The sequence below is a fragment of the Sebastes fasciatus genome, chromosome 1 (assembly GCF_043250625.1).
Source record: "Sebastes fasciatus isolate fSebFas1 chromosome 1, fSebFas1.pri, whole genome shotgun sequence".
In the NCBI taxonomy this organism is placed as follows: domain Eukaryota; kingdom Metazoa; phylum Chordata; class Actinopteri; order Perciformes; family Sebastidae; genus Sebastes; species Sebastes fasciatus.
This window is the reverse complement of record NC_133795.1, coordinates 10,253,427-10,272,567: the sequence shown is the minus strand read 5'-3', so window position 1 is coordinate 10,272,567 and position 19,141 is coordinate 10,253,427. Positions and strand designations below refer to the sequence as shown.

Sequence of the window (19,141 nt, the reverse complement as noted above, 5' to 3'; positions counted from 1 at the left end):
ATGGAGCAAATAAGATTTAAAAAAAAAATATTTCTATAAAAAGGTCATTCTATCCTGACAGTAGTGCATGAGACAGGTAATCTGAAAAAAAAATCATGTGCCTCTGTGTCCTCCGGTGCTCCTAACGGCATCTGCAAGAGTTCACAGACTGGAGGAAAACAACCAATCGGAGCCGAGCTGGAGCCTGACGTCTCTGAGCAGCTGTCAATCACTTGCAAACTCCGATCAAAAGGTCAAAGTAGTCAGAAAGTTTGTCACCTGAAAACATTTGAGGCAAGAATAGAGGCAGTTATCATGGTTCCAAGTTCATTTCTAGATTAGTAGTCAGCTGCCAGCAGGACTGAACAGACTAGTCTTTCCAGATGTTCAACATGAGGTCCCGAGGCTATAATAACAGCCAGCCAGAGCAGCGTAATAACCACACATATCACTTCCCTGCCTGCTTTATATGCAAATAAACACATAGCCAGGCCTACATAATTTCCACTTGCAAAGACTAATCTCTATCATCAGATTCTGCATTCACATGAACAATCTGGAGGCGACAGCACAAGATTTTGGTACATTCTGTTTTCCGTTTGTAGTCAGAGCTGTATTGACCAATCACGTTCGAGCAGGCTTTGGTTGAATGCAGGTAAACAATCCATGTGGAGACCAAAAGGGGCAGAACACATTGGCCAAAATGCAATCTGGGAACCCAACGGCTATCGTCTGAAGATGATTTAGCTTTTTATTGGTTTAAAATTAGCTTATACACTGGCTACTTGTGAAAGAATCAGGTCGTACACGTCGTCCCTCAACTACAACTCCAGTCTCAGTTGCTAATCGGACTGTAAGCAATGCGCAGCGCACGCCACGGAAGAGGAAGCCTTGATCCGGATATCAGCTGGCTACAGGGGAACCTCAAAGATCAGGGCATCTGTCGTCAGCCGATGGGTTCAGAGATTGGCAAAGACCAATGCGTTGTTGTTTTTATCTGGCTGGAGACAGCAGCCCGTATACATCCATGAAGTTGCCCAAAATCCTACATATTTGTGAATTCGGGTACATTTTTATAAATCTAAAAAGAAGGTATGTCTACCTGCGGCTACCTCCATACCGCTGACACCACCACCTTAGCCAAGCAACGAAGTAGTATAGAAAGCTGGACGCTGTTGTGATCATGTATACAGGTGTAGAAGGGGACACTATGACCATGTCGGGGTGCGTGAGAGCCACAAACTAATAAGTAGCCTCCCAGATCCATATTCCTCATATATGTTTACACTTTTACGTAGAATTATTCAGTACACACACACATCTATTACATGTCTGTCTGTCTGTCCAGGGAGAGGGATCCCTTCTCTCTTATAATTTATAGCAAATTATTTCACGGCCCCCCTGACAGAGTGCCACGGACCCCACTTTGAGACTCACTGCTGTAGATTGACAGAATTGACTTGCTTTCCAGTCACATGTAAAAGAGGTCAAACAGAGTGTTTTCTCAAGTCCAGGTTCTTTCCAGTCCTGCTGCTTTGAGGAGGAGGAGGTGCATCAAATATCTGGGATATTGATAAATAAAATAAATGGTCAGAGGTGCCATATTTCTCTCATAGTGTTTATGCACACAGTTTGGTCCTGTAAAGACACTGATAAAGGTTAACAGAGGGGCCATTCCTCCCCCTTCACCACCAACACCCCTACAGGTTAGTGGGTCAAACAATAACCCACCAATGGCTAACTGCACAGCACATACTGACCTGTATAACAGCCTTACCTAACCTGTACCTTACCTTACACTTCAATACTTTTGGCCTGAAAGTCACCATAATTGTGTCGGAATGGAAAAGTTTCACTGAGCAACCTGCAAGGAAAGATAAAAAGGTACGTGGAACATATACACTCATGTTATGTAAATGTGTTTGTGTTAAGTTTAGATGTCGCAACAGTGTCTGAGATGAATAATGTGTCACTAAGGTTAGCTTTTAAGGAACTAAGAAAGCCTGACTGCTGTGCATTTTTGAGGTCATCTCAAAAAGAGCAGGGTTTCAAAAGGCTAATAGTTAGAATATTCCGCAGGTTATGAAAGAGCATGTAAACATTTAAATGGTTTTAACTGATGTTTACATGAAAATGACCAAAACAGGGAATTCACATAACAACAGTGATGCATTACATTATGAACTTCTTCAGTAATGATTAGATTTTTTCAAAATCAATATAAATATACATATAAAAAAATAAATATACATGTTGGACAAGCTGTTAAATAACTCATTTATGAACTTTAGGTTAAATGCATAGAGTAGATGATTGACTGCTCAGAAAAAAGAAGCAGCAAGTCTACACATGTGGCTCCAACCACTTTTAGTTCATGTTCATGTCCGGCCACAGTAAATTAAGTTAGCCAGATCGTTCTCATGTGATAATGGTGTGTTTCTTTAATTATGTGCCAACAGTTACTTTGGTTGTGGAATCCGCAAGAAGAGCCGGCTTTTGAACGGTGAAAGTCTTCAGAGTGGTTGGTGAGTTTTCTTATTTCTAATTGTTTTATTTTTTACAGAATGAATGAATGATCCTGCTATCATTCAAACACCTATTTGTGATCTTTTAATTCTCCCACTCATTCACAATAACTGGTTTAGTAGGGTTGTAACGGTATACATGGTGACATTTTTACATTTTCTTACATTCTATGAAATGTGTAAAAGGTGAAAATATAAGCTTTGTTATTTATGGCTGAGATACCCAAAGGATGAAATTGGAGGCAAGAGGCGAGAGATTAACTTGTTCATTGCTAGAAAATGTATATTTAGAATCACCACGGTAACACAAAACATTTTAACTACCCTTACCAAACAAAAAAATGTATTCAAGTGTGCTATTAGTATACTTCTTTTAAACTTAAATTAAGAGAGTATACTTTCACTTCACTTTTTATATACTTATCAGAGATAGACGTAACAAAATTATACTTGGCTTATATAGACAAGTATATACCAGAGAAGTATATTTAGCTTATGCTTACTTTTTGATAAATGTGTGAGAGTTTGTAAATGTATGTTTTTAATATGAATTTACTTCAATTCATCAAGATTTTTCTACGTATTTGCCATTCTCCCCACTGAACGGTATGATAACCGTCAACTTTCATACCACGGTATACCGTTACAACTCTAAACTGGTGTGTACAGAGTCACAGAAGTACAAATGGTTCTCTGTGGGAGACACCGAGCCACTAACGCAGTGGGAAAGTCAATGTTTAACACAGCTGCTGACATCAGTTTTAAAGATCACAGCAGAAAAAAAGTGGTCTCTGAGATAAAGCTACTCCAGGACAGGAGCTATGGAAAGAACTTTGCAATGTTGGCAGAAACAACACTAGAGTGACGGCTAGAGTACCTACGTATTTACACACAACGCGAGGGCAGTAACGTACAGAGTGAGCAGTGTTGTATAGTATGATATAAGTAGACTTTGCATACGCAATGTAGTAGCTGTTAGTAGTCTGGAATTAACACTTTTTTAGAAATACGTATATAGGGCAAGATTTTGGAAATGTATACACTTGTTCAAAATGTATGGGTGAAATAGAAATGTAGATATAAGAAAAAACAAGATTTTGGTCATCTCGACTATTTTCAATGGTTTGGCACCAGTGTATAGTAATATAAACGGGGTGAAACACCATGAGGGGTGGAGGTCCGGGGATCATGGATGGGACACAAAACAGGGTTTTCACCCAGGAGATTGGAGTTTGCATCCTGTGTGAAACCAACCATGTGTTGTAACCCAAAACGCAAAGTTTTTCCCTAAACTTAACTAAGTGTTTTTTTTGTCGAAACCTAAAGCCTTTTTGTTTGTGTTCAAAACATAACGTTTCATTCAGTTTTATATGTTACAGCCTGTTGCTTTTAAGTTTCGCTTTCACGTTTACAACGTAGTAGGCCCCTTCTGACCCACATCTATGGTGCTTACAGCGCCTGATAACAGTCGAATCCGGTGATTAATTCACAATCATAATAATTCTTATTTAGAAAAAGCAAAACTTTTATTCGGCACCTTTCAACAAGCTTTGTGGATGTACTGCTTTTTTAAAAATATATTCGTCTACATAAAATGTTATCACTAAGACCTTTAAGTACAGTACTTGAGTAAATGTACGTAGTTTCTTTCTACCACTGTTTGGACCGCTCTGCCCATGGATTCTTTTCCCACTGAAAGGTCTATCCACACCTGAGGAAACCTAATACCTCTGTTACCTATACACCAGGGCTGAGAAAAGACGTCCCAAAGGGGGTGTTCAGTTTACAGGCCTGAGTTTCATTACTTAGCCGTATCTTTTTCCCCCGTGGCAGTTCAGCTCCTGACCCAAAACCACACTTGAAGTTGCTCAATCCTTTATTTTGCGTGTGTTTATGATACTGGAGGTGCTCTTTCATGCAGTTTCCACATGACAGAAATGTGACTCACATGTTTGTAATATAGATAACTGCAAGGCAGTAGTTTCAACAGTATAATTCATGAGAAGCCAAGGGAGAATAAAGCAGCTATTGAGGAGTGAAAAAGAAGCCTGAGGAGAAGGGTTTGTTTTTGGGATTGAAGCCCAAGCTCATGTGCTGCTTTTTATGTAACACGCTGTCTGCAACAGCTCCACCAGTTGCAGAAACTTTTTCTTATTATTCTTATACCGTTGTCGTTTCATTTATCAGAGACTTGGCATTCAACGCTACATGTTTCTAAATCCAGCACGTCTCAGCTGGTGTAGCTGACAGAGAAGATATGATATGATCTGATCTGGGGACGTCTTTCCTCGGCTTTGGCATTGCGATCGATTGGGCTGGGTGGGAGGAATGCTGCAAGGAATGCTGCAGGGCAATGGAGCATGGATACGCTGCAAGGGCACTCTCCATTGTTCTTATGGTAGGAGAAACAGGAGACATTTTATTCCAATATGGTATCTATCTGTGCATTAGAATTCCAAACTTTACAACTTCAACTCAGTGCTGTGATATATCTAAACACTATTCAAGGTAAGTACCAGGATTTATTCACTATTACTTATTGATAATGACCCTTGATCCAACTCCTCATGTCTGACTGCAGTGTTTACTTGCACAGAGAAGAAGAGGGCTCAATTTCGCTAATATAAACATTGTTTGACATTTGGGAAATATTACCTAATACACCTTTAATTATCAGGCCGCGGGGATTGAAAGGGGGAAACTGAGTTCATGGTATCACACTGGAAGCAAATGTTTGTTTTGGTTGCAAGACTTTGAATTTCATGATAAGATTTTTGTAGCATTGACTCAACAGTGGTGTCCACATTTTGAGCTTTCAGTTGCAATGATTTTTTACAGAGGATTTCTATAATCTTTTTAAAATTAAATTACCCAAGATGTTATGAGAGAGTTTTCTAAAAGAAGTGTCTAGACAAATGGCGTAAGAATACTGTTTTCAACTCCCTGCACGTTGGCCACATCTGGCCTGTGACTGACACCCAGATGGACCGCATTTACTCTGGGTTTAATTCTTTCCATTATCCAGTCGAGCAGTGTCCACATCATTATCTTTTAATACGGCACAATGTCACTAAGTGCAATAAAGGGGAGGAAATAAAGGACACTCACTTTTGTGTTAAGGTAAAATATAATAAAAAAAGTAGGCCATGAAAGACATAAATCAATGAAAAGTTGGTATAAAATTTCACTAAAGTGAGCACTGTATCTGATGTGATTAAATACGCATTTAAAACCTGAACCAAATCCAGACTGCTGGATTGAGTTGATCAAAAAAAATAAAGTCAGCTGTATTTACATAATCTCCATTAATAGGTCGTCATATATAATACTTAACTCCTTGTCTTGGTATTTCCATCTGTGTTCGCAGAGTGCCAGCAACACAGGAGGTCACCATTTCTGATGACAGCCATCAGAAATGGTGACCTCACTGTACCTCTGTAATACATGAGTATTTGTATGTACTTTAATTAGAGCTGTCAATCGATTAAAATATGTAATTGCGATTAATTACAAATTAATTACACATTTTTTATCTGTTCAAAATGTATCTTAAAGGGAGATTTGTCAAGTATTTAATACTCTTATCAACATGGGAGTGGGCAAATATGCTTGTTTATTGTCCAGAAACCCTCACAGGTACTGCATAGAGCCCATTTTCATTTACATATCTTGAGGTCAGCGGTCAAGGGACTCCTCTGAAAATGGCCATGACAGTTTTTCCTCTCCAACATTTAGCATAAATTTGGAGCGTTATTTAGCCTCCTACGTGACAACCTAGTATGACATGGTTGGTACCAAATGGATTCCTTAGGTTCTAGTTTCATTATGAAGCCAGTATCTCACTATCTAGCTTTAAAACTGAGCAAGCTGCAACCTCTGAAAGATTGAATGCGTTTAAGAAATTAGTGGCGTTAAAACAAATTTGCGTTGACGTGTTATTATTGCAATGAGCCCTAATATTAATACTTTTAATTTAAAGATATATTCACAAAACTCTAAAAGAAAAGCAAAAGACAGGTACAGTGAGGTCACATTTTCTAGGGACAGCCATCAGAAATGGTAACTTCATGTGTTGTTGGCTCTCTGCGGTCACAGATTTCGGCGGTCACATATTTTGGTGTAACACTGGGTCGCGGGGGCAGCAGGTTTAGCAGCATATTCCAGACGCCCCTCTCCCCAGCAGGGAGAGCTTTCCAGCTCTTCAGGGGGACCCCGAGGCGTTCCAAGGCTAGACGAGATATATAATCTCTCCGACGTATTCTGAGTCTACCCCGGGGCCACTCACCAGTTGGACGTGCCCAGAAAAAACCTGCCTTTTTAGAGTGGGGTAGAGGGGGTCTTTAGGGGGAGATAGCAGGTCAGCAGTAGATGTCACATAGAAGTGATGTAAATCATCTGAAAGCTGGGAACCTGAAGATTAATTTGAGATGCAGCTCAGCACTGTGTGTCAAGTTGTTCTAGTCTTGAATCAGAAATTAATTAATTAATTAAAGTAAATTGTGAAATTGTACAAGAGTCATAAGTTGTTGCAGCAATTTTTGAGTTGATACCATTTGTTACACAGATTTGGTCCTAAAATTAACCATTTTTTTACCACTAGAGAATTGATAAAAATGATCAATAATCCTTCCAAAATACCACATTAAGACACGGAGACCTTGAGGAACACCATAGAAAAAGCCATGCTGTGATTTGGTATCAAAAACTTTTGACATTTGGAGATTTCTGCAAGAATTGCATTTTTTGCTGATTGGATGGCGAGCACTTCTAGAAGCTGCTCAGATCCCCCTTATTGTCAATCTACCTAGGAAAGCCATCCATCCTCTGAATGCTCTAGGTCTCTAGCGTGTGGCTGTAAAGTTTCATGAGGCTGTGATTATCCTAGAGGTCACCACAGGTCATTTTATACAGTGATGTCAAGTTTAAAAAAAACGGTCTCACTGCAATGAAATGGCTGCTATGGGGACTGACATCATCACACATGAATACAGTTGAGCTCATTGGATCCACAAGAGTCTCAACTTTACATTGATACCTGATTTATGCAATTCCAAGACTATTTAGGGACCCCAGTATGCAGAAATACTCAAACACACCATTCTTAGAATAGGCGAAAATAACACATTTATACTGTATTAAAAAAACAGCATGTTTTTTTTTACCCCAAATTGCATGAGATTATCATAAAGTGGGAATGTCCGTAAAGGGGAGACTCGTGGGCACCCTTAGAACCCATTTTCATTCACATATCTTGAGGTCAAAGGTCAAGGGACCCCTTTGAAAATGGCCATGCCAGTTTTTCCTCTCCAAAATTTAGCCTAACTTTGATATGAGTAGTTTCATTATAGCTCTAAACCTGCTCTACAGCCTCTGGAAGACATCCCGCAGGTCTCAGGGGGTTAAAGATAAACTTACTGCCTTCTCTGGTTGAAAATGTCTCTTTCACCTCCTGGATGTGATCGGGTGTGGTTGGGAAATGTGCTTTGTTGCACCTGCAATCATTCATCACTATCCTATGTTCATATTAAAACCACCCCTGATGCTATGAGTAAGTACCTATTGGCGGATTAATTCAATTTGAGTAATTGCCAATGTAATGCCCTCATTAGTGTAACTGGTTAATAGAATTGTGATTACAGCTGGACTGAGGACACCAGCCTCTTGTTAAAGCAATGCCATGTTATTTTCAGTAGAGCAATGCTTATACACATAATACAAATAATAAAAACAATAATAAGTCATTACTTTTGAAATAGAGACAAACTAAAGCAAGTTTATTTCCATTAGAAGGAGCGTCGGGGAGACAAAGGGAGGGACTCATCGAAGTTAATCATTTGCCAGTGGCATTGTGGCTATCATGTCTAGGTAATGTTGGGTCAGTAGTCTTCCTGACAGCATTGGATACGCTGCCTGTGCCTGGGTAAGAATTCCCATAGTCTGGTGTAAAATATGGAAATGCATTTGTTTTTACCAAACTATTTTCTTAGATATTATCCACAGAACTGTATAGGAGTTTAGTGAAGTGGGCTGACACTTCTTCTTTAGACTTACTGTTATTTTGTTATACATGTAGGATGTGTGTGTAGTTTTTGTTTTTGTTGCATTGTTGTAAAAGTTTGTAAGATAATTTCAAACAGCTTCATTTTTTTAAAACATTTTTTTTTGGGGGTTAGGTAGTGGAACATGATGGTGAACAAACTGTAAATATAGTATATCTTTGAGTAAAACATTAATCTTCATAATCAATACTACAATCTGCTGCACATTATGTAATATTGGAGCATATTTCGCAATTTATGTATCTGCATATTAATTGAAAAACAATTAGTATATCAGCCTACCATAAAGATACCATTGGTACCAACCATGTCACCAAGGAGGTTAAATAACGCTCCAAACTTACGCAAAATTTTGGCAAGGAAAAACTGTCATGGCAAATGTTCAAAGGAGTCCCCTTGACCTCTGACCTCAAGATATGTGAATGAAAATGGGTTGGTGCAAGTCAAAGTCAAGTCAGCACACTGACACACTGACAGCTGTTGTTGTCTGTTGGGCTGCAGTTTGCCATGTTATGATTTGAGCATATTTTTTATGCTAAATGCAGTACCCTTGAGGGTTTCTGGACAATATCTGTCATTGTTTTGTGTTGTTAATTGATTTCCAGTAATACATATATACATACATTTGCATAAAGCAAGCATATTTGTCCACTCCCATGTTGATAAGAGGATTAAATACTTGACAAATCTCCCTTTAAGGTACATTTTGAACAGATAAAAAATGTGCGATTAATCAAAATTAAATATTCAAATTGATTAACAGCCCTTCTGTTTTTTTTTTTACATCAAAAAGCCTAACCCTAGTTCTACATTAAAGGGATAGTTCGGGTGTTTTGAAGTGGGGTTGTATGAGTTACTTATCCATAGTCTTACCTACAGTAGCTGACAGTCGCCACGCTTTATCTGTGAGTGCCGCTGTTTTGTTTCTATTTTCATTATGTAATATTAAGTATACATTTGAGGTATGTTGTAGGGCTGGCTGGCAATAGTCCAGTATTATCTTTTATTGACTTTCAGCTGAATTATATTGCAGCCTATCCCATGTTATTATCTTTACAAGTTTTAGCTGCAGTCCAAATGAATTATTATGAGCTACATGAGTTTGATCTCATGCAATGCATTAAGCTTTGGACATCAGTTTGATTATTTTACCATGTAGGTTTTTTTTAAAAAAAATTTTTATTGCTAGATAAAAGATGCTTAAAAAGTGTCTCTGGAAAGTTCAAATGTGGACAATTGGATTATGCTGCAGCAGTGGTTTCTAAAGTTTCATGGACGTTTTTGACACAGTTTTTCAGTGGATTATGTCTTTAAGGAGGTGTTGGAAAGCTTCATTACATTGCTATTTTCTTTTTGCTTTGTTTGCTGCTTAATTGAGGTTGGAAGTGAACCAAAATGTTCTTTGGCCGCTCATGAAACATTACAGCGAACAGTTTGAAAGACTTAAAAAAAGAAAGAGAGGAGATGGGAGAATCTGTACAGAGATATGACTTGTTGAGACTAACCTACTAAAACATTGGAAATAACCTTGATGGTGAGGATACAACAGTTTCAATATTGGTCTCGTGTTCCAGCCTGAGAGTGGCAAAGTAAACGGGCCACTTTGTATTCTCTATGCAAGGTCATCACCCTTGTTAATGAGTATACTTTTTTTATTATATTTTACCGTAACACAAAAGTGAGTGTCCTTTATTTCCTCCCCTTTACTGCACTTAGTGACATTGTGCCCTTGTTAATGAGTTTTTCTGTTTGAGGTTGAGGGTTGCATACCAGCAAATAAAAGCAAAACTGACTCAATAAAAGATTTATAAAACAGCGTCATCAGGGATTTGTCAACCAGGAACTTGGTTAGCGTCCTCAAACAAAAAGAGACACTGCTGGCTTTTCTTAGATAGCATATCTGTGGTCAGGTCAGGGACAATCAGGGTTATGAACTGATCGCAGAGATGAGTCAATAGACGCAGTTCCTGATAACCAACCAAACCTGATTTCCTCTGCAGGTTCAGACCTGGTATTAACATGTGCCCTCAGTGATCTGATCACAAGTGGACAGCTCTAAGTACAGATGTGAATGCACTCAAGACGCATTGAGATCTGATCACTCAGACCACATCCAGAGGTGGTCTGGGCCACATATGGCCATATTCTTTTAGCAGTGTGTACGTGAATGTGTCCTGGGCCACATTAAGGACCGCTTACTCTACTGACGTCCCGCTGGGATTTGCAGGTCTCTGCGCTATTAAGACACAAGCGCTTGTCTGCCTCGCAGCATGATAACAGCTTCTGTGCTCTGCTGTATTCTGTCGGTACAACTATAAAAATATATCTTATCTATAGGCTACATAATTTACAGACTATCAGACTAGGTATGCAAAGTGCTTTATTATCATACTGTCGGAGATGTGTCTGTGTTTTTGTTATATTTACAGTATAGGAGTTTTATTGTACCCAATGTGTGGTACAGTTCAATTTGAGGGTTTCAAGGCATCTTATGGTTTGCTCAATTCAATTCAATTTATTTTTTATTAAATTTTTTTCAGAGAGAGAGACAGACAGACAGACAGACAGACAGACAGACAGACAGACAGACAGACAGACAGAGCAACCACAATAGCACAACTGCTATAAGTAGTAATACAAATAGGACTAATAACAATAATCAACAGCAGTGGACGTAATGGAGTGATAACAGAAGTATTAGTAATACGACTACTACTACTAATAGCAGTAATAATAATAGAAATAAGGCTGATAATAATGATAGTAGTGGGTGTCAAGCAGAGCTGCGGCAGCAGATGCAACCAGGATCCTACCTGCGAAATGAGAAAGCACAAAGACTCCGGGGAAGGAATCAAGTTAGCAACATGCATGAATGGGACATGAATGCATATACAGATGGAGAAGGAGAGAAGGAGAGAGGAGCTCAGTGTGTCATAGGAACTCCCCCGGCAGTCTAGGCCTATAGCAGCGTAACTAGGGGCTGGTCCAAGGCCGTCTAAGCCAGCCATGGACCAGCCCTAACTATAGGCGTTATCAAAGAGGAAGGTCTTAAATGTGGAGAGGGTGTCTGCCTCCCGGACTGAAACTGGGAGCTGGTTCCATAGAAGAGGAGCTTGATAGCTGAAGGCTCTGGCTCCCATTCTACTTTTGGAGACTCTAGGAACCTCAAGTAACCCTGCACTAGTGGGATAATACTATGAGTTCTTTAAGATATGATGGTGCCAGACTGTTTAGTGCGTTGTAGGTGAGGAGGATGATTTTAAATTCTGGATTTTACAGGGAGCCAGTGCAGAGACGCTAATACAGGAGTAATATGATCTATTTTTCTAGTTCTTGTCAGTACACGTGCTGCAGCATTCTGGATTAACTGGGGAGTCTTAAGAGATTTATTGGAGCAGCCTGATAACAAGGAGTTGCAATAATCTAGTCTAGAAGTAACAAATGCATGGACTCATTTTTCTGCATCGTTTGCAGACGGGATGTGCCTGATTTTTGCAATGTTACGTAGGTGAAAGAAGGCAGTCCTTGAAGCTTGTTTTTATGTGGGAGTTAAAGGACATATCTTGATCAAAGATAACTCCCAGATGCTGGAGGCCAGGGCAATGCCATCTAGATAATTTGTCTCACACAGTTCTTCATGCAGTAATTTGACCTTGAGTTCAACTATATTCAAAGTTAATGATACACTTTTAAGCACAACTATAATAAATGTGTTACTTGAGCCTCAATAGTGAGGACAAATTGACTTTTTTAATGTGTTCTTAATGTCTTCACAGCAGCTTAGGCTGCAAAAAAAAAGAGAGAGAGCTGAGAGCTAAAATGATCCGGTTTGAACTGGCCTTCAGTCGTCTTTAAATTCTCTCCACACAGCTGTGGCTTTTAATCCTGCTCCTCATTCTAGTCATCCGATCGGGGACTCATTTACATTCTGGAGGCTCACCGAATGCCATTAGATGTTATTAACTGTGCGGTAGGAGAGGAAATCAGCAGTGCTACAGGTCACTGACTCCTATCAGTTACGTGCAAAAAGGCTTTGATGTTGTTTTGTTAAGAAGGTGGATGCCCTAAAATATATTTCCTTTTCTTTTTGCAACAAAGGATGTAAAACAGCTTGAAATACACCCCGCAGTCACCAACTGTGTTTGGTAAAAGATTATGCCTAAGGTGTACATAGACCTCCAGATATCATACAATTTCTGCATTTTATATGATGTGTTACTATTCTTATAACCACTAGGTGGCAGACTCTGGCTTTTAATTAGCTATATTACACTTGACCAATTCTATAATGTGATGCAGGACAAATCCAGACTGTTTTTTTCTGATGTTGTTAAAAAACTGGGTAAAATCCAATGCTTTAAACTGTAGCCAAGGATCTTTTTCTACATTTTGCATGTGTATGTTGCATTTGACTTATGGGTAAATCCGAAACTTGTGACCATGTTCTGATCTATAATCCTGTCTGTTCTTGTACCAGCGTCCGTATGTGCACGTCAGCATGTTGAGACATTTCCTTTTTCAGCAGATGTTTCACTCAGTAGTTTCTATAAAAAAGATTCCACTTCCCCCTCTTTGTTGTGAAACACTTTCTATGTATATTCTGTATGTCTAATATGCTATGACCTTCTCATTTAAGGTTGCTGAAACGTTAAGATGGACAAACAGAAGCAGAAGGACAAGCTAGCAGTCCACAAGATGAGCGACTCTGGGAAGAGCCCTGAACAGGTTAGTGTCATTATCTCACTGAACTCACGATGGCCGAGCTCATATCTTTATGACTTTACAGCTGCAGAATGATGACATCTGTTGTGAGGTATGAAATCTGACTGGTTGGACAGACTGATAGTCCTGTTCTGATAGGTTACGGCTGTTTTACATGTTATTGTTCTTGCCTGTTATGTCATACATTAACCAGTTATGTATATGGACAGGATGTTTTTGTGAGCAAACTGTACTTGGACCTGAGACAGAGGCCCTCTCTACTGGTTGTGCTAAAAACACAATAATAAGAAAAAACTAGTGATTATGTAATGATGCGGTAACCTTTGACACGTATAAAAAATGTTAAGTAATATAAAAATAAATAGAAAAACCTTATGATTTAGTCCTGGTTATCTTACAGTGTGTAGGATTTGGCAGCATCTAGTGGTGTGGTTGCACATTAGGGCTTTAACTAACTATTATTTTTATTGTTTAATCACTCTGCCGATTATTTTCTTGACGATTAGTTGTTTGGTCTATAAAATGTCAGAAAATGGTGAAAATGTCGGTCAGTGTTTCCCAAAGCCCAAGATGACGTCCTCAAATGTCTTGTTTTGTCCACACCTCAAAGATATTCAGTTAAGTGTCATAGAGGAGTAAAGAAACCAGAAAATATTCACACTTAAGAAGCTGCAATCAGATCATTTTGACTTTTTTTTCTCCTAAAAAATGACTCAAACCGATTAATTGATTATCAAAATAGTTGGCGATTAATTTAATAGTAGACAACTAATCGATTAATTGATTAATCGTTGAAGCTCTATTGCAGATTGCAACCAACTGAGTACTCACTCCTCCATTTCCAAGACTGCGGTAACGTGAGCCGGCGAGTGCAAAACCGGATAACGCCGTTCGCCTCGCTCAGTGGTCATCCTTACCATAATAACACTACTTTAGGAGCAACAGTAGTCAGAAGGCGGCTGGCGGTACCACGGTTTCGCACTGTGTGGCTCACATTACTGCAGTTTCACGAGTGTGACGGAGAACTACGTTGGCCTTCAGGTAACGTAAAAACAGTGTTTGGTTTGTCCGTTCTGGGCTACTGTAGAAACATGGCGAAGCAACATTGCGAACTATGTGAACAGGACTCGCTCTCTATGTAGATATGAAGGACTCATTCTAAGCTAACAAAAATTCTTAGTTTCAGGTGATTATACACTAATGAAAACATGGTGATGAATATTATATTCCATTTCTGCAATAGATCCCCCGAAATGTTACACACTGACCCATTAAAACGTTTTATTTAATATGTAGAATTATCTGTTTGCTTCCACATTGAAAAATCTTCAATGAAATATTACTAATACAGTACAATTTATGAATACTGTGCACACAGAAAATCACTTCAAAGAAACCATTTATTGCTTTGTTCACTAGTGTCTACAGTATATATGTGTATTAATGAATACTTCTTATAAAATATGAACAGCAGGCTACTCACTTGATTTCAGTCCCTCACTACTAGTGGCTACACAAACATGAGAATCACAGCTTTGCTCCAGCTGCCCTGCCCTTTTATTGATCGCCTCGTACTAAGCAACAATAAACCTCTCTTCAAAGATAACACAGCCAGTTGGTCTTCCAAAGTACGATCCTGGACTGCAGGTATGTGTTGTGCCAACTAAGCAAAGGTCCCATCAGAGTTATCTACACCTTCATCTGTTACCGCCCCGACTTATTCGCCGCACAATTGAGCCGACTCAGCAACGACACTAAAGTGTTATTGTGGGTGTAGGCAATGCTTTCACTCTCTTTATCTTATCTTTTCCACACGTGTGTGATTTCTTTCACACAGTGGACCTGAGATAATTAAAGGTCCCATTAGTAAAAAGTGAGATTTTCACATCTTTTTTTATTTTTTTTATCATAAACCAGGTTTAAGTGCTATATAAATACTTTGAAAGTATTGAAATGCCCAATCCGTGGAGAAATACACACAGCCCGTATTCAGAAACTGTACTTTTGAAACAAGCTGGCAGAATTCCTGTAACTTTGTGATGTCATAACTATACAACATTTCACAGTTTTAAATGTAAACACCCTAAATGTGTTCCAGTTTATTTCTAGTTGCACTGTATATTGGTGCCTTCAAATGAAACTCGTGAGCTCGTATTTACAACATGGGAAGTCGTGTACACAATATGCTTGGTGTTCAAGTTGTTAAGTTGTGAAGAACACCGCTGCTAAGCAACGGCAATATTAACGTTGACGTCTAGAAGCCACAGAGGCTAACAATTTAGCAAGCTAGCAAGTGGGTAACATAATGCAGGAAATGCAAAGGCATAATGACAGAAGGAAAAGATGAGATCGTTGGGAGTATCAACATTTTCCTCAGACTTATTATAAAATTACCAAGAAAAACAATATACGACTAAAATTACAATATATTAACTTCTTATGCAACGAAAAATTAACTTCCGTGGCCTCCGCCATTTTTCAAAACATCAACAAACACGTCACAAGTCGTGAACTCTGAGCTTTCAGAAACTTTCCACTTACGAGGTTGTGAATACGACATGAGGGAGGCGTTCATATGGACTCATCTCGTGAACACGGTAAACACGACCCCATTTGAAGGCACCGTATGAATGACATCAGCTGACAGGAAGTAAACATGGACTGAAGCTGTTGCCTAGCAACGCAATTCCGTCGTAATTCCGTTGCATTGCGCTAAAACGGAGCGTTTCAGACAGAGGGTAAATACAGGCATATATACACGCAGACAGTATGAGGAAAATAAAGTTTTTAACATTACAGAATATAATCACGATCTAGTAGAAACAGAAAATACAACCTGAAAATGAGCAAAATATGGGTTCTTTAAGGCTCACTATTTTTTCCCAGTTACTCAATGAAACTGTATTTTGCTTTTCTAGTTACATCTGCTACCTAAAGGGGATATTGTCCTTAAAACTGAAGAGCATCATTAACACCTACATTTAAGTCTAAGCTGAAAAATATGCATCAAACAGGTCTATATTCATACCTGCTTACATCGTCAGTAAAAGTGTGATGAACCGCTGAAATGTGTGTGAGGTGTGAGAGGGACATCTCCATAAGATATCTAATGAGTGAAAAATATAACTGGATACATGAATAAATAATACAGTGATTTAAATAATTTACTGGTAAATTGATCACAACACTTTTTTCCCCCCTTTATTGTAATAAATAATTAAATAAATTAAACATTAATTTGTTGCACTCTTCCTTTTATCTTTAGCTGGCTCTTTTTATTTTTATTTTCTTCATTCTAGCAGATATTTACAAATATATCTATTTAATATTTCCTTAATTGTCAATGTAGCTTATATAATGATGAGGGGGTGCTTGTCTACAGTCTGATCATCCTGTATCTCATTGGCTGACCACTAGCAGACTCCGCAACTCCCCCATGACACACATTGACATGCCCTCATAGGATGTTTTCACATGAGAGGTATTATAAAGACAACGGAAAAGGTTGTGCGCACAATTCAAAAGGTCGAAACTGGAACAAAAATGAGTAATTACACATGATTGGTTGGTTTCAACAAGTTGTTTACTGTGTTTTTGGATTATAAGACTAGAATTTACGCTCCCTATTTAATTGTCTTTTTCTCATTTTGAGAACATGCATAAGTTGTTCAAGCAGTAATAAGCCATTTATAGTTGGCAACCTGACCACAGGCAATGAATCCAATCTTATCAGTGTGTCATATCCTTTTGGCACCACTTGTGTTAATAAACATGGTTAAACAAAGAAAATAGTTAGTCCTTTCTTTGTAGTTTCCACATTAAGAAAGTGACTTTCGCTCTCCTAAGCCTCTTGACCGCTACGGTTGTGTCACATGAGAGAAGAAAAATAATCATGTGGTAATCCTTCCACGTGGATTTCTTAATCACGTGCATGGATTGTAAAACGGTTGCTTAACTTAGCGCATGGGATGAGCTCATAGGTTGAGAAGTCCATGTGTTTGGATTGATAAACTTGGAGAGAAACAAGCTATAAGATAATAAAACTCTATAGATTTATCACAATTGAACAGAGTATGGCTGGCTCTGATAAGAAGATACTGGGAAGATAATTAATTTGTGTATGAATAATTAAAAGGATTTGTATAGTGTTTAGTTTAAATGTAATTCTATTTGCCTCTGAAGTTGTTGTACAGATGTCATAATGTGCACTCAATCGACCAATCTGTGTGCACAGTTTAGCAATCAGTGTGTACAGATTTCCACATCAACATTGTTTGTTAAACCATGTAACCCTTAAAAAGCTGGAAAGGTTCTCTGGCTGGTTCATCTGATGTTAAACCGTCTAACAGAGAGACGCTTCATTGTGATGTTGATGTTGATCGACTGGTAAATACCGACCCAACGTCTCCTACATTCCCTTATAAAAAAGAAATATACTTCAAGTTTGTTTTATGAAGTAAACTTAAGTATACATTACATATATTCCCAAGTATACTTTACGTAATAAGTATACTAATATCAATGCACTAGTAGTATACTTGTAAGTGTACTACTTCAATACTTCCCACTTTTTAGTTTATAAAAGTATACTTTTAAGTAGACTTTAAATGTAAGAGTAGTAAACATTGAGTACACAACTAGTTTGCCTACAAGTTGTACTTTGTACTGCAACTATAATATGAACAATCCTACAAGTGAACTTATTTGTACACTGTTAGTTTACTAGTTATAGCCCATTTTTTAGTTTATGAAAGTACATTTTAAAGTATACTCTCAGTAAACTACTAGTTTATAGTTTTTACTGCAAGCATACTTGTAAGTTGTCTTAAGTGAACTTATAGTACTTAGCCAATTGCACCTTTCTGTATACTTTTCAGTTTATTCCCAAGTATACTTTACGTAAAAAGTACACTAATATCAATGTACTAGTAGTATACTTGTAAGTGTACTACTTCAATACTTCTTGGGACTAAATCGGCCCACTTTTTAGTAAATGTAAGAGTAGTACACGTTGAGTACACAACTAGTTTACATACAAGTTGTATTTTGTACTGCAACTATAATATAAACAATACTACAAGTGAACTTATAGGTTAATTTACTAGTTATAGACTTGTGGCCCAAATTTTTAGTTTATAAAAGTACACTTTAAAGTATACTCTCAGTAAACTACTAGTTTAATAGTTTTTAATGCAAGTATACTTGTACGTTTTATAAAGTGAACTTATAGTACTTAGCCAAATATACCTTTCTGTCTACTTTTCAGTATAAGCCAAGTATACTTGGACTTTTCTGTATACTTGCCAAATACACTTAGACTTTTCTGTATACTTGTCGGTACAAGCCAAGGATTCTTAAGTATATTTTTGTTAAGTTTGTCTCTGATAAGTACATACAAAGTCGTCTGAAAGCAAACTCTCTTATTTTAAGTTTAAAAGAAGTATACTAATAGCACACTTGAATAAACTACTTTTTTTAAGGGTTTATCGGTGAAGGACTGAGTCCTGTATAGCAAATGTCTTGATGAATTTTTTTTTTCTGCACTTTGTTGTACACCTTTGAGATTGGCATCTTTTAAACAGCTTAAGGACTCATGGCTACCTCTGACGGGTACGATCCTGCTGTTTTCAAGACAACTCTTGGGAATCAATGATTATGCAAAACACGTGTGTTGAAGGAGACGCTGTTGCGTATATGCCTATTTGAGTGATAACATATGCAAATGGAAAAGCAGGACTCTACCGGGGGGGAACTCTACTGGGACACGTATAACAAGTGCATATTGCAAGTATACTATTATCGGTGAGCTATTATGGAATAAAGATACATGGGCAGAAAAAGCACTGATTTAACATA

The 19,141-nt window shown here is 38.2% G+C and overlaps 2 protein-coding genes across 6 annotated transcripts in view; one reads left to right on the top strand and one right to left on the bottom strand.

Annotated features, from left to right (window-relative positions):
* gnrh2 (gonadotropin-releasing hormone 2) overlaps positions 1-19,141 on the bottom strand; it is a 278,332-nt gene that overhangs the window by 82,543 nt on the left and 176,648 nt on the right. The window lies entirely within an intron of this gene.
* Positions 1,760-19,141, top strand: part of slc2a9l2 (solute carrier family 2 member 9, like 2) — a 144,152-nt gene continuing 126,770 nt past the window's right edge. The window contains exons 1-3 of one of the 5 annotated variants that reach the window (XM_074621764.1): positions 1,760-1,863; positions 2,439-2,504; positions 13,200-13,288. In XM_074621764.1, the coding sequence (XP_074477865.1) occupies positions 13,217-13,288 (72 nt within the window). In that variant the 5' untranslated portion in view covers positions 1,760-1,863; positions 2,439-2,504; positions 13,200-13,216. Of the gene's footprint in view, positions 1,864-2,438; positions 2,505-8,374; positions 8,425-13,199; positions 13,289-19,141 lie in introns of those variants that run through there. The other 4 variants (XM_074621564.1, XR_012592145.1, XM_074621647.1 and 1 more) reach the window with 4 other exon arrangements.